Genomic DNA, 18,297 nt, shown 5'->3' with positions numbered 1-18,297 from the left:
TTACCATTTCAGTATGAATACTATTAGAAAAACTGTTTATATAAAATAAAAATCTGTTCATGAAAACCAAACACCGAAGTTCCAAAAAAAAAAAAAATCAATATTATCTTATTCTCTCCTGCAAAACTTCCAACAAGCAGCTAAATTTTGCAAGAAATAAAATCCTTTTTCTGCATTAGAATATGTAACAATGAGAACTAACAAAAAAGTCTGAGATCTTAAAACATTTGATTTTTATAAACAGCAATGAACATTGTCAGACACAGCCTGCAGTAATCCTGAGACTTGATCTTTTAAAACTTATTCACCAGAGAAAATCCCCCAACTCTTCTATGAGAAAGCTTTTTGGAGGTACTGGAACATTTTTTTCTTTGGCAACCAATATTTTATTTTATAAAAGGACGATTTATGTGAAAAAAAACCCAAACAAACGAAAAACAACTGAGAAAAATTTCAGCAGTTTGCTTAAGGGCAAAACCTACCTGAAACTGAAAAAATCTCATTCACTTTAATTGCTTTTCTAAAAGGCCATGAGACAGAAGCTAAAACATGTAATAGCTAACAGATACATTTAAATAGCTTAATTTTTTTTCTATCACAAAGCCTGCATATTTTGAGTCAATAAAAATAGTTAAGTGTATAACTTTTTCATCATTATATTAATAAATATTAAACAAGTGCTAGACTAGATTTACAGTACCTTTGGATATTGTTTGACAGGGATCAGAACTCTCTCTGACAGCTTTATGTTTTTGTTGCTGATAACATCAAGGTACTTCTTTTCTTCATCTTCCTTCTTGCCTTCCGAACCCTGAAATTTTTCCATTTCTGAAAAATATCACAAAACAGAACAATCAGTGACATGATATTTGTCATCCTTAGGAAGTTTAAACTTACACATTCCTCTCCAGAATGTGCACTGAATGCCTGTGCTGTTTGCACTCACACCACAAGGACTGCTGTCTTTAGGAGAACCTGGACTCAGAGCAGCGCTGAGAGGCAGAGGTGACAGTCCACAGGTCACACTCCACAACTAATTCTTCCCCAGCTGAAAGGGAAGGCAAATGACCTCAGCAGGAGCAGGAATGGACGAGGCTTACAATTCCAGCTATTAGTCTTCTAAAGGGAATAACATCAGCACAGCTTGACGCTTTTTGTAAATGTTACCTGCCAGAACTAAGCTGGATTCTAACTGCAATGGCTAACTTTCAGTACAAATACTAGGAAACAGAAGAAACTTCTTGTTGTTATTCAGTTTCCATTCAAATACTTCTGAATAAATTAAAAGTTATACAAAATAAGGTAAGAAATAAGATTGACTCTTGCTCAAAAAAAACACTTCAATTAAGAAATGCAGTAAAAAAAATGTGAGATATATACATTTAAAAATACTAATTTGTAGAACACACTAGAATTTACAAAAAAAAAAAGAAACAAAAAACCCATTCAGGTAGAATAGTTTTGAATCCTTAATTCCTTAAAGCTCCATCACCAATGGATAACAACAAATAATTGGATTTATTAACCTGCAAAGAACATCCTATATAGTGCCTGAGAGCTCCCTGACAGCACAGGTACTATTGAAAAAGTCACTTTTGCAGCAGTGACATTGTTGATAGCACAGAAAATAGCAATGCTTATAATGAGCTAATTATAACTGAATTATACCTGAAAAGGGACAGCTGCGGGTCTCAGGAACATGCTGCCTCAAGGACCAAAAAGCAAGAGTGGAAAGGAGGAACACAGCCAGAGCACATTCTAAAATACATATACAAGTTTCTTTGACTTCCAACAAACATAAAGAAAAAATGAGTTGAAAAGAACAGCCCATGTCATGATTCGTTAATAAATGTTTATGCTGCTTTTATGAGATCAAATAATTCATTTAAAGCCTGCACCAGCAGACAGTTCTCTAATGTTACAGCCATAAGCTCTTTTAAAACGTCTCAGAGAACACACCTAAAAGACCTCAGATGGGATATACATTCAATAATTTGCGATTAAAAGTTATTTACAATCACTAAAAGCATCAGAAGAACATTTCATTATCGTAAAATACTTGAATACATGTAAAAAAATGTGGTCTGTTGCATTCAGTGGAAGATTAATCTGGAAAGCAGCAAGCATCAATTTAAGTAAGTAAACTACTCATTTTGGGCAGGTTTAATAGATAAAAAGTTCTTTGAAAATAGATCTGATGCAATTATTCAAAGGGTTGTGTTATGGGGACACAGAGGGAAAAGTGTTACAAGAACAGTAAGTACTAAATGAAATTACGGAATTTCCTAAATGTACTGTGAACACAGTGTTAAATTAGGTAATTCTAAAAGACAGGTGGGGGAGGTCAATCTACATGTACACATATATTTCACTAGAACCATGGAAGTTTAAGTTGATCACCTTTAAGGTGATCAAGTCCAGCTGTTAATTGAGCTCTGCCAAATCCACCACTAAACCACATCCCTAAATGCCACATCTACACATTTTTTAAATACCTCTAGGGACAGTCATTTCACCATCACCCTGGGCAATCTGTTCCAATGCTTGATAATTTTTTTTGTGAGAACATGTTTCCTGCTGTCCTGCCTGAACCTCCCCTGACACAGCCTGAGACTATGCCTTCTCATCCTGTCACTACCTCCCTGGGAGAAGAAACCAACCCCCACTTGACTACAACCTCCTTTCAGGCAGCTGAAGAGAGCAATGAAGTCTGTCCCAAGCCTCCTTTTCTCCACACTAAATAACCACAACTCCTTCAGCTGCTCCTCATCAGATCTGTGCACCGGACCCATCCCCAGCTCTGTTGCCATTCTCTGGACACACTCCAGCCCCTCAATGTCTTTCTGAGGGGCCCAGAACTGGACACAGCACTCAAGGTGCAGCCTCACCAGTCCTGAGTACAGGGCAAAAATCCCTGTCCTGGTCCTGAGGGCCACACTGTTGCTGATACAGGCCAGGATGCCACTGGCTTTATAGACAACTAAACTCTTTCTCCTGGAAAGCTGCTTAAAGATACTTATAAGTCCATATGGTCAGCAGGGATGGGTATGAAGGGTTCGGACAAAATGCTCCCCTTTGAATTGTCTATCAGACCTCGCAACCAGTCTCAGTCTTGTGCTTTGTTTTTGATTGAGAGTACATGGAAGTCTTGGAATGAAAGTGGCATCTTTGCTGAAGTTAATGAAAGACTACTTTAGCTGGGCTTATCAGACTTAGGTGAACAAGAGTTTGTTGATCTACCATGACTGAGACAAGCTGCGGCACTTTAACTGGTTTCACTCCATGACGAGGGCTGAGCTCTAAACCCAAGAGAGCCAGTTCCAGCTTATTATGGGAGGCACAAGAAACGGTGGGGAGTCAAGTTTCCTCCAGGGAATGAAAGGCAACAGAGAGCCCATTTCAGGTGAGGGACCACATCACTAAATGTCAAATACAAAGAGAGAAGCAAATGAGAATGGATCATGATGAGAACCAGGCTGTAAGCCCAGAACTGCAGCAGAAGGCATCAGGGACACTGGGGATATCAGGTTTCTGCCAGGGAGCAGTGGCAACTAGCCCCTGACCACAGCCAGATAGCTTTTGAGTATCATCTCCAAGGAGTGAGAGCCTACAAGCACCTTGACAAGTGCTTGGTCACCCTCACAGTAAAAAAAAAAAAAAAAAGTTCCTCAATATTGAGGGAAGTTCTGGGTTCTGGGCACCCTTGAAAAGAGTCTGGTTCTGTCTTCTTTGTACCTTCCGTTCCGTTATTGGTATACATTGGAAAAGATCCCCTATGGAGTCTTCTCCAGATTGAACAGTCTGGAAGCAACACTCTTAGCCCTTTCCTTGTACTAGAGATGCTCAAGACCCTTCATCATCCTTGTGAACCCTTACTTGACACTCTCCAGTATATCCATCTCTACTTATGCTGGGGAGCTGCACACCAGACAGACTGCTCCAGTGGAGTATCACCTCTTTTGACCTGCAAAGTTGACTGAGGAGTAAGAAATGCCTTGAGACAGTTTATTTCTAAAACAGAATACAGGGTTGGATATGATAAGTGAAAACTGTGAATTTATATGAAAAATATGGAATTAGGATTCTGCTTGACAGTGGAGCAGTCACGTGAGATGAGCCATATTGGAAGATTTAATTCCTTGGGGCTGGAGTGTCTATTGGGTGTGGTTTCTGAAAGCCCCATGATGTCACCAGGGAGTCATTGTGACACGCGTGACAAGCAGTCTTTTGGATGCTTGGGGAAGCCCCAAAAGGCCACAGTGTCTGGCCTGCTTCATTGGGGACAGACATCTGCAGGTGGGGGCAAAAAGGGCCCCCATCCGATTGTGTGCTTCCTGAGGCCACAGAGAAGATTTGCTGGACAAGGACACTGACAGGGCCTGGGGAGCTGGTCCCAATCTGCCATGCACTCAGACTCTGGCTGCACTTGTTGAGAGACCAGGAATCCCTTTCCCAGCTTCCCAGCTCCTGCCTGCACATATCAGAGAGGTCAGTTACCATTTTGCCTCAAGAGCCAGAACATGCCAAGATGCCCCAGTGTCACTCAGCTGCCCCAGGATGGTCCCTGGCACTGAGTGGCAGCCCAAGTGTCCCGAGGCAGAGTGGGCACTTCTTTAACGCTCGACTTTAGTAGCTTTGCTGCTGGCTGCAGACTGTGTCCCCAGGCACCAGGGAACACATTAGCTTATCTCTTTGGTTTGCAGGGCAAAATGGTCTCAGAAGATGATTTGGCAGAAAGTGGCACCTTTTCCCTTGCTGCCTGCACCGGCCAGGTGTCCCGGGCTGCACATCGAGGTGCTTCAGAGAGCCTAAGGTGCCCAATCTGCTGGGCTGCCATTAATGACCAAGCCTCTGTCAGCTGGTGTCAGCACCCCTTCTGTTTTTACTGCATGGTGGAGTGGTTCCACAAGAGAGTGGAGGGGCTGTCGCCTTTCCCACATACAGTCAACATGGTAGGAGACAGTAACTCTCAGGTGCACTCCATCGAGGAGTCCATCAGCTCTGCCAGCCATACTCAAGGAGAGGGAGCTGGGTCCCACTCTAGGGAAAGATGCCAGCAGCGTTCCTCAGGATGCCAGCGCCACAAGTCTTGCAGCAGAAGCTGCGGTGGCAGCCGTGGTGGCAGCTGTGGTGGCAGCCGTGGCAGGGCCCAAGTGAAGAGCCGAGGCAGGTATCCAAGGAGGCATCACGATAGCCGCACCAGGGCCCAGCAGGCCCAGGGTTACAACCAGTCAAGCCGCAGGAGACAGCGGCAGAGCAGGGCTCAGAACACTGCTCGTGGCAAAGACCAAGCTCCAAGGACCCAACGGCGCGTCAGTGCCCTCTCAAGAAGGTGTAAGTGCTGTTGGCAAGAATACCAGGTTTCTTTCATAGAACCGAGGGCAATAAGGAGCCAATCCCGGCAGAGGTCACGCAGCTCTGCCAGACAGATATTGAGGGAGTACCTAAGGAAGATGGAGCGCAATGAGGGACGAGCTCTAAGGCAGGACTGGTACATCCATGCCTCTTCAAGGAGGAGCAGGCACCAACAGCAGGGACGCCGAGTTTCTTACAGAGAACCACGTGCGACAAGGAGCCGAACTCCAGGGAGGTTCTGCAGCACACTGCCCCTGGAGGAGAATCCAAGGAGTATGGAATGCTATGAGAGACAGCCTTTAAGGATTGAACAGGGCATCCATCCCTCCCCAAGGAGGAGTGAGTGCCTTCAGCAAGGACGCCAAGTTTCTTTCATTGAACCACGGGTGATAAGGAGCCAATCCCAGGCGAGGTCCCACAGCACACGGCATCAAACACTGCGGGAGAATCTAAGGAGCATGGAATGTGATGAGGGACTAGCTCTAAGACCTGAACAGGACACCTCAACCTCCTCGGAGTGCAGTGAGCGCCACCAGTGGGGGCACTGGATTCCTTTCACTGAACCACAGGTGGCAAGGAACTGATCCCTGTGGAGGTCCCGCAGCCATGCTGAGCACAAGCAGACCCTACCAACAAGGGAACTAGTGTATGCCCTTTTACCAGTGTCAGGAATGATACTACTTTAGACAAAAACAGGCCCTACTAACAACTGCAAAAAATGAAGTCAAATCCAATACTCAAGCCTGGTGTCAAGGATCTATTTTCCATCACAAAATGCATCTGAAAATCTAAAGGCACTCTTGCAAGGCCTTTTCAGGTTAGGAGGATAATAGGCATGAAACTTCAGTGCTGCTTTTGTCATTCTGTTCTATGGTGCCCACTTCTGTAAAAAATGGGGTACTGAACATTTTTTATGGGAGTGCCTTTTCTCCCTTTATTGGGTTTCCACAATGTAATCAAATTTTCTCCTTTTTGTCCTGGTACCAAAGACACCAATGACTTATTAGGAAATCTCTTGTCCTTCCAAACCTGTTTTCATCTGCTTTATCCCAAACATCCCCCAGAGTAACTTCTGTTACCACTCTTCTCACAATGTAGCAGTGAAGAGTGACACCAATTTACAATTACTCTGTCTCAAAGGCACTGCCTCTTTGCCAATCCAAATCTAATGCCTGGTAGAAAGCCACTGAAAAGCTTTCCTTCTTCTTTAAAGACTTTAAAAATAACCCCCAAAGTCTTCATAGAGCAATTGTCTCCCATGGTATGCCCTGTACAGAGCCTCAGGTTTAATGCCTGGAGTGGCAGTACAGGCTACAGGCTCTTCAGACCATGGCCAAAGACTACCAAAGTCATCAAAAAACAGTGCTGTGCCAAGAACTGTTACTTTCAAGTAAGATTGCAGCAAAAAAAAAAAAAAAAAAAAAAAAAAAAAAAAAAAAAAAAAAAAAAAAGAAAAGAGGAGTCTTCTCAAAAGACAGAGACAATACATTCATTACTGGAGCAAGACAACCTGTATTCAATTTTTGTATTGAACTACAGTCGGCCTCTACTGTGTAAACCCCTCGTGTCACTCTATGACTAGTACCACTACAGAAGAGAAGCATTAAGACTGTCTCATGAAGGAATCCAGGCCAGGATTGACTTGCTGGCTCACAGCACTGACATGCAGCTAGTTGCTTTAGTTGTAAATTTTGACTTGCCAATTGCAAAAATGATGGTCACCTGCAACACACACTACAAAAACAGAACCAATGCCTTTAGTGAGATGTTGCATTCATTTGCACCCTCATGCTTGTTTAGCTTGTTAGTTTTCTGTGCAGTCACTGATAAATCCCCCAAAGGAGAAGAAGTGGCTCCCACAGGGACAATTGACTTCTGGGAGACAAACCTGACTCTTCATGAGCATATGGAATCATTCAAACCTTCCCATGTCATGAAGTCTGGAGGGGCTTTCTTAGCTTGAGCGTGTTTTGAGTCACAGAACCACAGAATAGTCGAGGCAGGAAAGGACCTCCAGAGGCCATCTAGTCCAACCTTTCCTGCTCAAGCAGAATCACTAAGAGATGGTGGCCCAGGACCACAGCCACACAGCTTTTGAGTATATTCCTGCACATTTCAATAAGGTCAGTCACCATCTTGCCAAGAGTTGGAACATGCAAAGACACGCTAGTGTCACTCGTGCCCCAGGATGGTCCCTGGCACTGGTGATAGCCCAAGCACTGTCCCGAGACAGAGTGGGCAATTCTTAAATGCTCAACTTCGGTAGCTTTGCTGCTGGCTGCAGACCGTGGTACTAGTGCAGGGGAAAGTGTGCTGCTGCTTACAGAAAGATAGAGGCAGTATAGGGTTTTGTGACCAGCTGTATTATGCCTGCATGGCCTGATTTTGGAAGTGGAGGGAACTAGGTGGCTCCTGTGAGAAGCTGCCAGAAGCTTCCTCAGTGTCTGGCAGAGCCAGTTCCTGGTGGCTCCAAAGACAGACATGCCGCTGGCCAAGGCTGGGTCAATTATAAACGGTGGTAATGCCTCTGTGATAACATGTTTAAGAAGAAACAAAACAAAAATGGTAGGGCAGTTGTAATTGCAGCCAGAGAAGAGCAGAGTGAGAACATGTGAGAAGAAAAACTATGCAGACACCAAGGTCAGTGAAGAAGAAGGGGAAGGAGATGATCCCGGCACCATAGCCAAGATTCCTCTGCAGCCTGTGGTAAAGGTTATGATGAAGCAGGCTGTCTCCCACAGCCTATAATGATCTCTGGGGATGCAGAGATCCACCTGTAGCCCATGGAGGAGCGCCACACCAGAGCAGGTGGATACTTGAGAGGAGTCTGTGACCACATAGAATACCCACTGTGAGAGAGACCCATGCTGGAGTAAGCCTGTCCATGAAGAACTGCACCTCGTGGAAGAGTGATCCATGCAGCAGCAGTTTGAGGGGGACTGTTGCCTGTGGGATGGATTCACATTGCAGCAGTTCACAGAGTGCTGCTTCTTGCGAGATGGACTCATGCTGGAGGAGTTCAGGGAGAACTGTCTCCCATGGGAGAGACACATGGTACAGCAGGGGAAGGACTCCAGTCCCTGAGCAGAGGGAAACGCTACAGGTGATGAACTGACCATAATTCCCATTCCCTGTCTCCTTGTGCCACTGGGGTAGGAGATAAAGCTGGAAAGGAGAGGGGGCAGGGTGGGGGGAAGGTGCTTTTAGGGTTTTATTTTACTTTTATTATCCTGCTCTGATTTTGTTAGCAATAAATGCACATTATATCTCTAAGTTGAGCCTGTTTTGCCTTTGATGGTAATCGATGAGTGTTTTCTCCCAGTCCTTATCTCAACCCATGAACCCTTTGTTAAATCTTCTCTCCTCTGTCCAGCTGCAGACGGGAGTGAGTGAGTGGCTTTCCTGGGTGTCTGGCATCCAGCCAGTGTCAACCAACTAGACCAGTGCAAATAGAATGTCCACAATCAACAGCATTCCTCCACAGAGCACAAACACAAATATCTCCATGCTACTTTTTCTGCACCACTGATCTTGGGTAAAAAGTGAAAATAAAAGTTTTCAAGAGGACACTACATATATTTTCCACTCATTTTTGCTCTGAGCTAACCAAATTAAACTAGGCAGACATAGAGCTACTCAACTACCTCCTCCAGTATCAATCCTCAAACATGCCTCATTTTTGCCTTTTACCATTAACACAGTAATCCTGCATTTGCTTCTGTGTAATACACATCTCTCATCCCTCTTAATTGGAAGAAAACATGCATATTTCAGTCATGCAAAAAGAGGCCCCCACTAGAGATGTATCAGAGACAAAAAAGACATTTCTACCTTTTTAGAGACATTATTCTCTATGAAAATTTATCTTGAGCTATCTCCAGACTTTGAGCCTGTAAAATTCTGGAAATATTGTCAGACCATTTATGTGGATTTTTTTTTTTTTTTCTGAAGGGAGTAGTTCTTTTTCCTTCATGGATTTATAAAATAGAAAGCTAAGTTAATAGCTCTTTTTCAGTATTCTGCTTTACTCTTACAATGCCAATAAAATGATGTTAATTACATTTCTCTTCAAATTCCTTGACACCTATTACAAAACTTCTCTAATGAATATAAATTTTCTATTAAAATTAGGCATCTCAGAGCAAAAACACCCTTTTGCTACACTTAAGAGTCATGTCAAAACTCTTCAAAAAATAATGTTCTTCTTGTCAGTCTGTCCAACCCACCAAAAAAATTAAATCTACACAACCCTTTCTGCTGTCAACATTTGCCTCCCACTTAAAAGAATTCTGCAGCCTATCTGGCTTTTCTTGCCTTTGCATTTGCAGTACTGGCACTGCTTCAACCAAGAACATGGGCTGCTGTTAACAAGGTCAAGCCCTCTGAAACAATCATATGTTTCTGTTAATGGGAATGATTTCCACAACGGAAGTATCACCAACTTCTTGTATGCATGTACCGTTATGTATATCAAGCTTATCTAGTACTCAAAGAAGTACACTTTTTCTGCAGGTTAATGAAAGAATGCTTGAACTGCAAGAGGAAGAACGAGACAATGCCAGTGAAAAATAACAATCACTAAATCATTGACAGTTCCAATTTAGAGAGAGCATTTTTAATTTAAGGTTCATTAAAAAAATTACACAGTTGGAACTCTGAATACTTAGAATGGTGTTAAAAAAAAACCCAGAAAATACTGAAAACATACATGAAGGCTCATTTTCTGTCCAAGGCATTACAATTTAATTGAAAGCAGGGCTATTCGATTTTGAGTCAGGAAAAAAGGATGGCTCAATAGTTGAACAAATTAAAATGAAGTTAATTCACGAGAAGGGAACATCCTAAGAGTTTTCCAGTAACAAAAACGACATCCAAACCCCTAAGAATTGGTAATTTAAAAGGAAAAACATTGAGTGTCTAATAGTTGTTGGGAGAGGTTATAAGGACAGTACAGTCAAAAATGAGCACTGAAAAATTAGCCACTGGCTCACTATATTCACCCAGAAACACATTCATATACTGAATTAACAACATTCCTTTACTTTATGTACACATACTCATTAAGTCAGACAGCTACTTGGGATGATTCAAGGAGGGTAACAGAATAATTCTTATTACATCAGACACAAGTAAGGCAGTGTCTTATTTCATCACCTCTGCCAGTGATGAATTTAATACCTGTTAGATAATTGTGGGTCAGATCTAAATGTTTATGCCATCTGTTTTAGATAAACACAAACTGAAGCTTTGTAACTGTATTAACTCAAGCTGAATCACCCCTGATCTCAAGCAAGAGAAGTGGCTAGTAAAATAATGTTCAGAAAGAATTCTGAAAGAGAAGTCAAAAAGGAATGACAGATATATGCAAGATCAAGCACAGGATGAGAAGAAACAAAAATGAGTATGTAGTGTTTCTCTGGAGGGAAAAGCATCTATCTGTCGTGTTACAGATTGAAAAAAAGTACTTTTATGTATATAGGATGTAATTATACAGGGGAACTACTGAAAGCATTCATATTGATAAAATCAAGTCTTTTACAGATTCTTCCCTTATGATTAGATTCCATCCCATAAGGCACTGAAGGTCTTTTGAATTTGGGCACGTCCGAAAATACAGCGTCCATTAAAAGTTTAATTCATAATGCAGGTATTTCTTCTTGTAGGACTTCATGGCCATTATCATCTACCAGGCTGCCTACTGTACAGAGAAAATAGAGAAAAGTGACTATATCCTTTAAGTAGGTACTCATTAGACTCCACGTATGTATTACACTGGGGCCAGACCTGTCCTCTCTTCCCCAGAACAGCAGACATGACAAAGTGGAGCAAGGTCAGTGGAGGCCACTCATGGTGGTCAGAGCTGGAGCACTTGCCCTCTGAGAGGAGGCTGAGAGAATGGCCCTCTTTATTGTGGTTAAGAGACAGCTCTGAGGGATCTAACAGGAATGCTGATGTTCTCACAGTCACACTCTTCACAGGAGGGTCAAACAGGGATGACAGAAAACAGGGAAAAGATGAAAATAGGAAGGTTTGGCCTGTGTATAAGGAAAAGTTTTCTCAACACAGTCCAGCAGTGCTGCCCACATATAGCATTTCCTCCACTGGAGGATTTCACAGTCCACCTAAACAAATCCCTGAATAACCTGGTCTGAACCCTTGGCTGGCCCTGCTTGGAGCAGGAGGTTGCACTAGAGATCTCCCGTAGCCCCTTGACATGTGAACTATCCTAGGATCCTATAAATGCAATAAATTTCAGACTTATCCTTGTCTGTCAAACTCCTGGAACTTATCCAAAAGATTTAAATGTTATTGCAGAAAATGTCAGAAGACAGAAACAGCATGATTGCATAAGCCCTGTATCCTTAGCAAGCTTTTTTAACAAAATGTACTAATATAGGTAGAAAAGTAATAAAGAGCAAAAGAACTTTGCATTTTTAATTAAATGAAAACCAAAGAGAATTAACAAGAAAACAAAGGAGAAAATTCAAGTGTGCAAAAACTTAGATTTCTATCCCCTCTCTATACTGACAATTGATTTTTACTGCCTGGTTACTACTTTAGCTCTACCAATCGTGTAATCAGCAGCTTGCAAAGGTATGCCACAGGGTAGTTTCATGTCAAAATCATACCACTGGTAGAAAAATAATTACCTAATTATCTTCCTATGCCTAGATCAGTATAGATTAGAAAAGCTATAAAGACGACACTAGCTATGTTAAATAACTAGGAAAGTCCTGAAATGGAAATATTAGCTCTTACTAAATTTATGAACATCTGCTCAGATGCACACCTTTCCATGGAGATCTTGAAGTGTGATTGCCAAGCAGTTCCTCAAGACAGTAGTCTATATAATCCTGGTTCAGTTGCTGAATACGCTCCCACTATCATTGATACACTATCCCATGTAATTCTAGATACACAGCAACTGCTACACAAAAAAAATCCTATTTATGATGAAATTTGCTGCAGGAAATTGATGGAGTCTTTCTCCCCTCAGTAAAAATAACTAACAGCAATCTTAAGGTCAGCATCAGCAAGTGCAGTAAAAAGAAAAGATCTGGGATGCATTTTGAATGTATGACTTACTAACTGAAGTTGTTGATAACATTTAAAGAGTGACAACAATGTTAGCTTCAAGATGTAGGTTTTTTCTTGCTTTGGGAAAAAAAAAAACTATTATTAGGATTATAGAAGGACTATTAAAGGAACTGGACAATTACAACATTGATTAAATATATTTTTTATCAAATTGTTAAAAAAAAGAGCAAGCCACTGAGTAAGATTTAGAAGACTAAAATTCTTTCAAAAGTGTTTTTGAAATCAAACGTATCTTTGGGGAGTTAACCTGAATAGACTGTGTTGGAAGTTTGTTGTTGGCAGCAGTATTGCTTTAACTATGGTGTGCAGTTCACTAAATAGCTGTTCCCAGTACAGTTCTCCCTTCTTATCTCTTACTTTCAGAGCAGCTTAAACAGTATTATGAATAGGTCACCAGCTGGATGAAAGACAAACCTGAAAGTTGTTAGAATATTTTTTATTTAATCCAGGATTTCTTTCATCTGAGAATGAGACTACTCATAAAAAGAAGAAATAGCATGAAGATTTACTCAGACAAGTAAAAAATAAAGCAAAAACCAACAAAAACATCACAAGTGTACTTATTTGTGAACGTATCTCTAGGAGTCCTTGAATTTAACACACTAGAAAACTGTTGCTATGACATGTAAGAAAAGGAAAGTAGCTTCTTGCCAAAGATTTTTGTAGTTTCTCCTGTGTCAAAGTCTGTTCAACAAAACACTTTAGGACACACTGAAGTGTTCTCACAGATTAATGAAAAGAGAGAACATCAGTGCTGTGCTACATATAGTGCGGTGTGGAACAGATACGTAGGGGTGAAAGATGAATCGATCAATGAAATTGCAGGTAGGTCCACCAGTGACATATTCATTACCTATCCCTGACTATCTGAAAGCTGCTGGTATTCTGAGTGGGTTGCTCTACCCAGCTGGAGTAGCCAGTCAAAAGGAAGCTTTTCTGTCTCTGCACAGTTTCTGGGAAGTTTCTTTTACTCTCTTCAATCCTAGAACTCATTAGTGATAATAATGTCTGCTATTTTGTACTCAGAGTAAGAGAGAGATATGAACCAGCAGGGATTTTTTCCTTTCTGCTCTTATTCAGCCTTTTTCAGATTTTTTCTGTACTGTGAGGTAGAACAGTGCCGTGTGACTGAGAGACGGGACTTGAAGTTGTTTACCGTTCTCACAGTTCAGTTTTAGATACCATTGCAGACACAAGCACCCAAGCAGTCACAGCTCTAAAGCAATCACACCTTTAAGCAAGATTTTCCCACTAGTTGCAGAATCAGCCTATTGTTTGCATTACTTAGCAGCCTTACAAAACCACAGTTTCAAAACCCTTGATATCCGCATATGCTGTACTTTCCCAGTCCTTCTTCTATCTGTAGTGGCTTATCCCACAGCCTATATCCCACCAAAGCCAAGATATCATTAAGCTCCACCATGTTCTTTTGCTTTGTCCCCCCATTTTTTCTCCCTTAAAACTGCTGCAGAATAAGACTGATGTCCAGAAGTTCACAATATTGAAAACTATGAAAAGATGCTATATACTGAAGTTAAGAACCAGTATAAAATTTTGCTTGAAGTTCAGGCTCTTCACTGACCTCCCCTGGCTTTCCAGTTAGCAACACCACTAATGAGCTGATAATCTCTGCTCAGACAGTTATCAAAGTATTTGAAAGGAGTCTACAAACCATCAATTTAGTAGTTTTCATTTAGGATGTGACTTCAGATCTTGGGCTCAGAAAGTCATCTGTGTCTGAAAGACTGACAGGAAAATTAAAGTTCAGAAGAGATGATAATGAAACCCCAGGTAAATGCAAGGAATTTGCAGCTGAGAGGTAGGAGAGATTTTAGAGTTTCAGAGTATGATCTTTGCTTCCTAGTGTGCTCTGTCAGCAAAAAATGGCTCTGACTGCTATACAGACAGGAAAATACTGAGTGTATGCATATACGTGAAACAAATAGTTACAAATAAAAATCTCAAAATTTTTATTCATAACTGGTAGAAAAGCACAAAAGAAGGAAACAAAACAGTGCTGATAAAAATGATTATGCCCACCTGCCTACAATGACACTCTTAAACATCCATTGTTTCATTTACAGGAAAGTTACATCCAGGTGCTCATTAAGACTATGTAGCCAACATACATACTAAGCCAAATGTCAGGTTTAATGATGTTCAGAGCTTTGCTTTATGTTATCAGGATTTCCCAGTTCATCCAAAGATCACACCATTTCCTATCACAATGGAAGATGCCTCATCTGCTTCAGTTTCAATACATTTTAATTTATCTTACTTGAGACTGAGAGCAAACAGTTACAAAGAACTTTTTGACAAACTGATATTTAAACTGAAGGATTAAACTAGTGATATCTGAACAGCAGAATGATATGTAAGCCTTCACTCACAAACCCATTGGAAAGCACATCTTTGCTTTAAGCCTCCACTTGGAAGTCTTTACAAATAGATCCTTGCTCCAGAGGATCAGCAGCACACACTAAAAAGATGACCAACCTTCCTGTACTGCCTCTTCAGGATAAACTGTATCAGCAATATCTAAAAATATATGGCTCACGCAGCAACCTGAATTGACACATTGTAAATATACAGTGAAAACAAAAGAAGCTGAAATGAAGAAAATGCATAAAATTAAAAATATTTTAATAATCTGAGGAGGTTTTATTGCAGAGCCCCCAGTGGATTTTTCTGCATTTGATTATTTAATGGATTTGACAGAACACACTCATGCTCACACCACACTCAGTAGGTTTTCCTCACCCATATTGCACTTCAGGCCATGTCTAAGTACTGGCCCCTACCTACTGAGCTGCAGACATGACAGGGACATGTGAACAAGGTATCAATACTTGGGCCTGTTCCATCTAATGAAACGGCCATAACACAAGGATACAGAAACCAGTCCAGTAACCATGTCAGAAGTAAGAACAAGCTACATACCAGTTTTTGTTAAGTGACCCTGAGTGTTCTTGGCTATGATTTATTTATGCAAGAAAGAGCTTTGTGGACTCAGGCAAGATTAGGGACATTCTTACAACCGGATATAAATTAATATCTGCAAACTGTTCAGTAAAAAGCAGGAAACCTCAGTCCTGCCTGGAAATAGGATACTTTATGGCAACCAAGGAAATTTCAAGTGAATTTGTATTCATAAGAAAGAAACCACATTCACATGAGGTAATATGACTTCATCGCTCTGGGTTATTTGACAAAAGGAATTAAAACTCACCCAGAGTGGAATCACAACTGATACTCTGGCAAACAAGAAGTATGTTTTTCATAGATTTGTCACGTTGCCTTAAGAACACTTGTTTTCCTTTTCCAGGCCACAACACTAAATTAAAACATACTGATGTCAAGGAGACTTGTTTCTTTCCTGCAAATATCCTTCAATTCCTCCAACAATATTGCTAGAAATCAATTTTAAAAGGTGAAGAAGACATGTTTGAACCAGTCTGCAACCCACTTAATCAAACCCTGTTATCTTGTCAAGGGGGAAAAAAGGGGCCCAGGATAATGTTTTCAAGTAATATGAGTACAGTGTATGCTCCTGACATATATCTAAAAGTCAGTGCTGAGAAGCGTCCCTTTTTCCTCCACCAGATCTTTTGCTTCTTACTCAATTGAAAAAAAAAAAAAAAGTACCACAGATGGGATCACTAACAAATAACAGTTACATGAAACTGAATCCAAGTAAGCAGGAGTGCTGCCAGGAAACAAGCAACCTGAGAAGCTCCCAATAACAGTGAAACCTGCTTGTGATGAATCTACACAGCTTCTTGTTACAGTTCAGGAGTAAGTCTGAATCCTTGCTGGGCCTTTAGGCAAGTGGACATCCATAAATGATATCTAGACATTATATTCCTAACTCCTGCTGGCTAGAAGACACCACAGTGGCCTAAATGGCCAAGTATCATTTTTTCACCCTGTCAAAAAGATGTATTTCTTTTTCTTCACGCCAAAGTCCGGCAGTTATAACAGCAACATACCATAAAACCAAATGTATTCTAAGCTCCCATGGATGGCATTATGACTCTTTCCCAAACACCTGACTTCAGGCATCACTTTTACCTTGACACTATCACAAACGGTAAGAAGACAGTAACTAATGAATTTCTACTTCCTATAAATTTGAAATTAGCTGACATGTTTAGAAAATACCAGAGAAAAAGAACCTGGCAGACAAATAGACCATTTAATTGTGCAAACTGATTTTATTTCCTTGATAAATTTTTCTTAAAATTAAGATTTTAAGATACCTGAAAAACGCAGAAGCACAGATTACATGAATGAGAGGTGATATAATAAAATTATTTTTAACATAGGAGCCCATAGCTGCCACTGTGCAGGCTCTTCATTACCCTCCTCCTTACTAGCATATTGATCACTAAACTGTTTAGGGAATAATGTATTGCAGACCAGTAAAGCACTATGAACCCAATGAATACTTGTGCAGAGCAGGATAAAGAACTACAATATAATTCTGGAAATTAATTTGGAGCACCAGTCTTATGAGGAGCATCTGAGATACCTGAGGTTGTTTAGGCTGAAGAAAAGGAGAATAAGGGAAGACTTTATTGCTCTCTACTACCACCTGAAAGGAGGGTGCACACAGGCATGTGTCCATCTTTTTTCCCACATAACGTGAGGATGTTTTGCCAAGGGAGGTTTAGATTGACTACGAGGAAAAATATCTTCAGTTCCAGGGTGGTGAAGCATTGGAACAGGCTGCCCAGGGAAGTGGTGAAGTCATCATCCCCGAAGTGTTCAAAAAACACGTAGTTATTGGTACTTAGGGACATGGTATAGCGGTAGACTTTGCAGCACTGGTTAACAGACTCGATCTTAGAATCACAGAATAACTAAGGCTGGGAAGGCCCCCATGATTCTAAGTAAAGAGACATTAAATTTCATCTAATAAGCACCTTTCTGTTTGTTTTGTTCACCAGTGTGAATGTTGGTTAATCTTGTTACCCAGAAAGCCATGCAAACTTGGTGTATGTCCCGCTTTAGTTTAGGAGAAATTTGTTCCTTCCAGAAAGGAAACTGGTGGGTAGGCCTTGATTCTGAGTGTGAAAAAGAGCAACTGCCTTACTTAGACTCACCAAGCAAACAAAAATGCCCATTATACTCTTGTGTATTTGGGAACACCTTTTATTTCTTTCCTGTCTCCCACTTTATATGTCACCTTCACAATTTACCTCACTGTTCATCAACAGGTACACAAAAAACTTCTCCTAAGGAGTTCTTTTTTCCCAGCTCTGGTGAAACAGTAGTGAGATCTCTAAGACTGGCCACATTTGAGAACTCTCCTGCTTCACAACAAGCATCCTAATTGATCACGTCCAGATGAAAGTGTTTATGCAGCTGCAGATTAGGTATCACAAATTATTTAAAAAACAGGCAAAAATACAATTTACAATGAAAATGTTAAAAGGAAATTTCTCAGTTTGTCTGAATTTTATGTCTCAGACTAACAAGCCTTTTCATCTCGTTACATGTCTCTTGCCAATCACATCAGCAGCTGATTAAAAAAACAAAAAACAACAACAACCACCAAAAAAAAAAAAAAAAAAAAAAAAAAAAAAAAAAAAAAAAAAAAAAAACCACACAACCCAAAAACAAAACCAAAAAAACACCCTGTCAATTTGTGCCTAAGGATATACAGGGCAAAGAAAGAATTTGGACAAACCCACACTGATTCAAGCACGCTGAAGGGTTTGTCAGCTGCCTTGGTTAGCACAGGAAACAGCCTCACAAGTTCAAAAAACGCCACAGGCTCATTCTCAAAGAAGAAAATTTCCAGGAGTACACCGTGTTGCAAGACAATCTGTTCCACTGCAA

General features: G+C 40.9%; 1 protein-coding gene across 7 annotated transcripts in view; it reads right to left on the bottom strand.

The window, feature by feature from the left end:
- Positions 1-18,297, bottom strand: part of KHDRBS2 (KH RNA binding domain containing, signal transduction associated 2) — a 350,066-nt gene that overhangs the window by 285,020 nt on the left and 46,749 nt on the right. For 5 of the 7 annotated variants that reach the window (XR_010720108.1, XR_010720110.1, XR_010720109.1 and 2 more), the window contains exon 2: positions 701-828. Coding sequence is in view for 1 of the 7 variants with exons in the window: in XM_066179734.1 (XP_066035831.1) it covers positions 701-828 (128 nt within the window). In the remaining 6 variants the exon portion in view is untranslated. Of the gene's footprint in view, positions 1-700; positions 829-946; positions 1,049-1,526; positions 1,607-18,297 lie in introns of those variants that run through there. The other 2 variants (XR_010720113.1, XR_010720112.1) reach the window with 2 other exon arrangements.

The sequence above is a fragment of the Chamaea fasciata genome, unplaced genomic scaffold (genome assembly GCF_029207755.1).
Source record: "Chamaea fasciata isolate MVZ Bird 193981 ecotype frontalis unplaced genomic scaffold, bChaFas1.0.hap1 SCAF_3, whole genome shotgun sequence".
Classification (NCBI taxonomy): Eukaryota; Metazoa; Chordata; class Aves; order Passeriformes; family Sylviidae; genus Chamaea; species Chamaea fasciata.
This window is presented reverse-complemented; position numbering and strand designations above follow the sequence as displayed.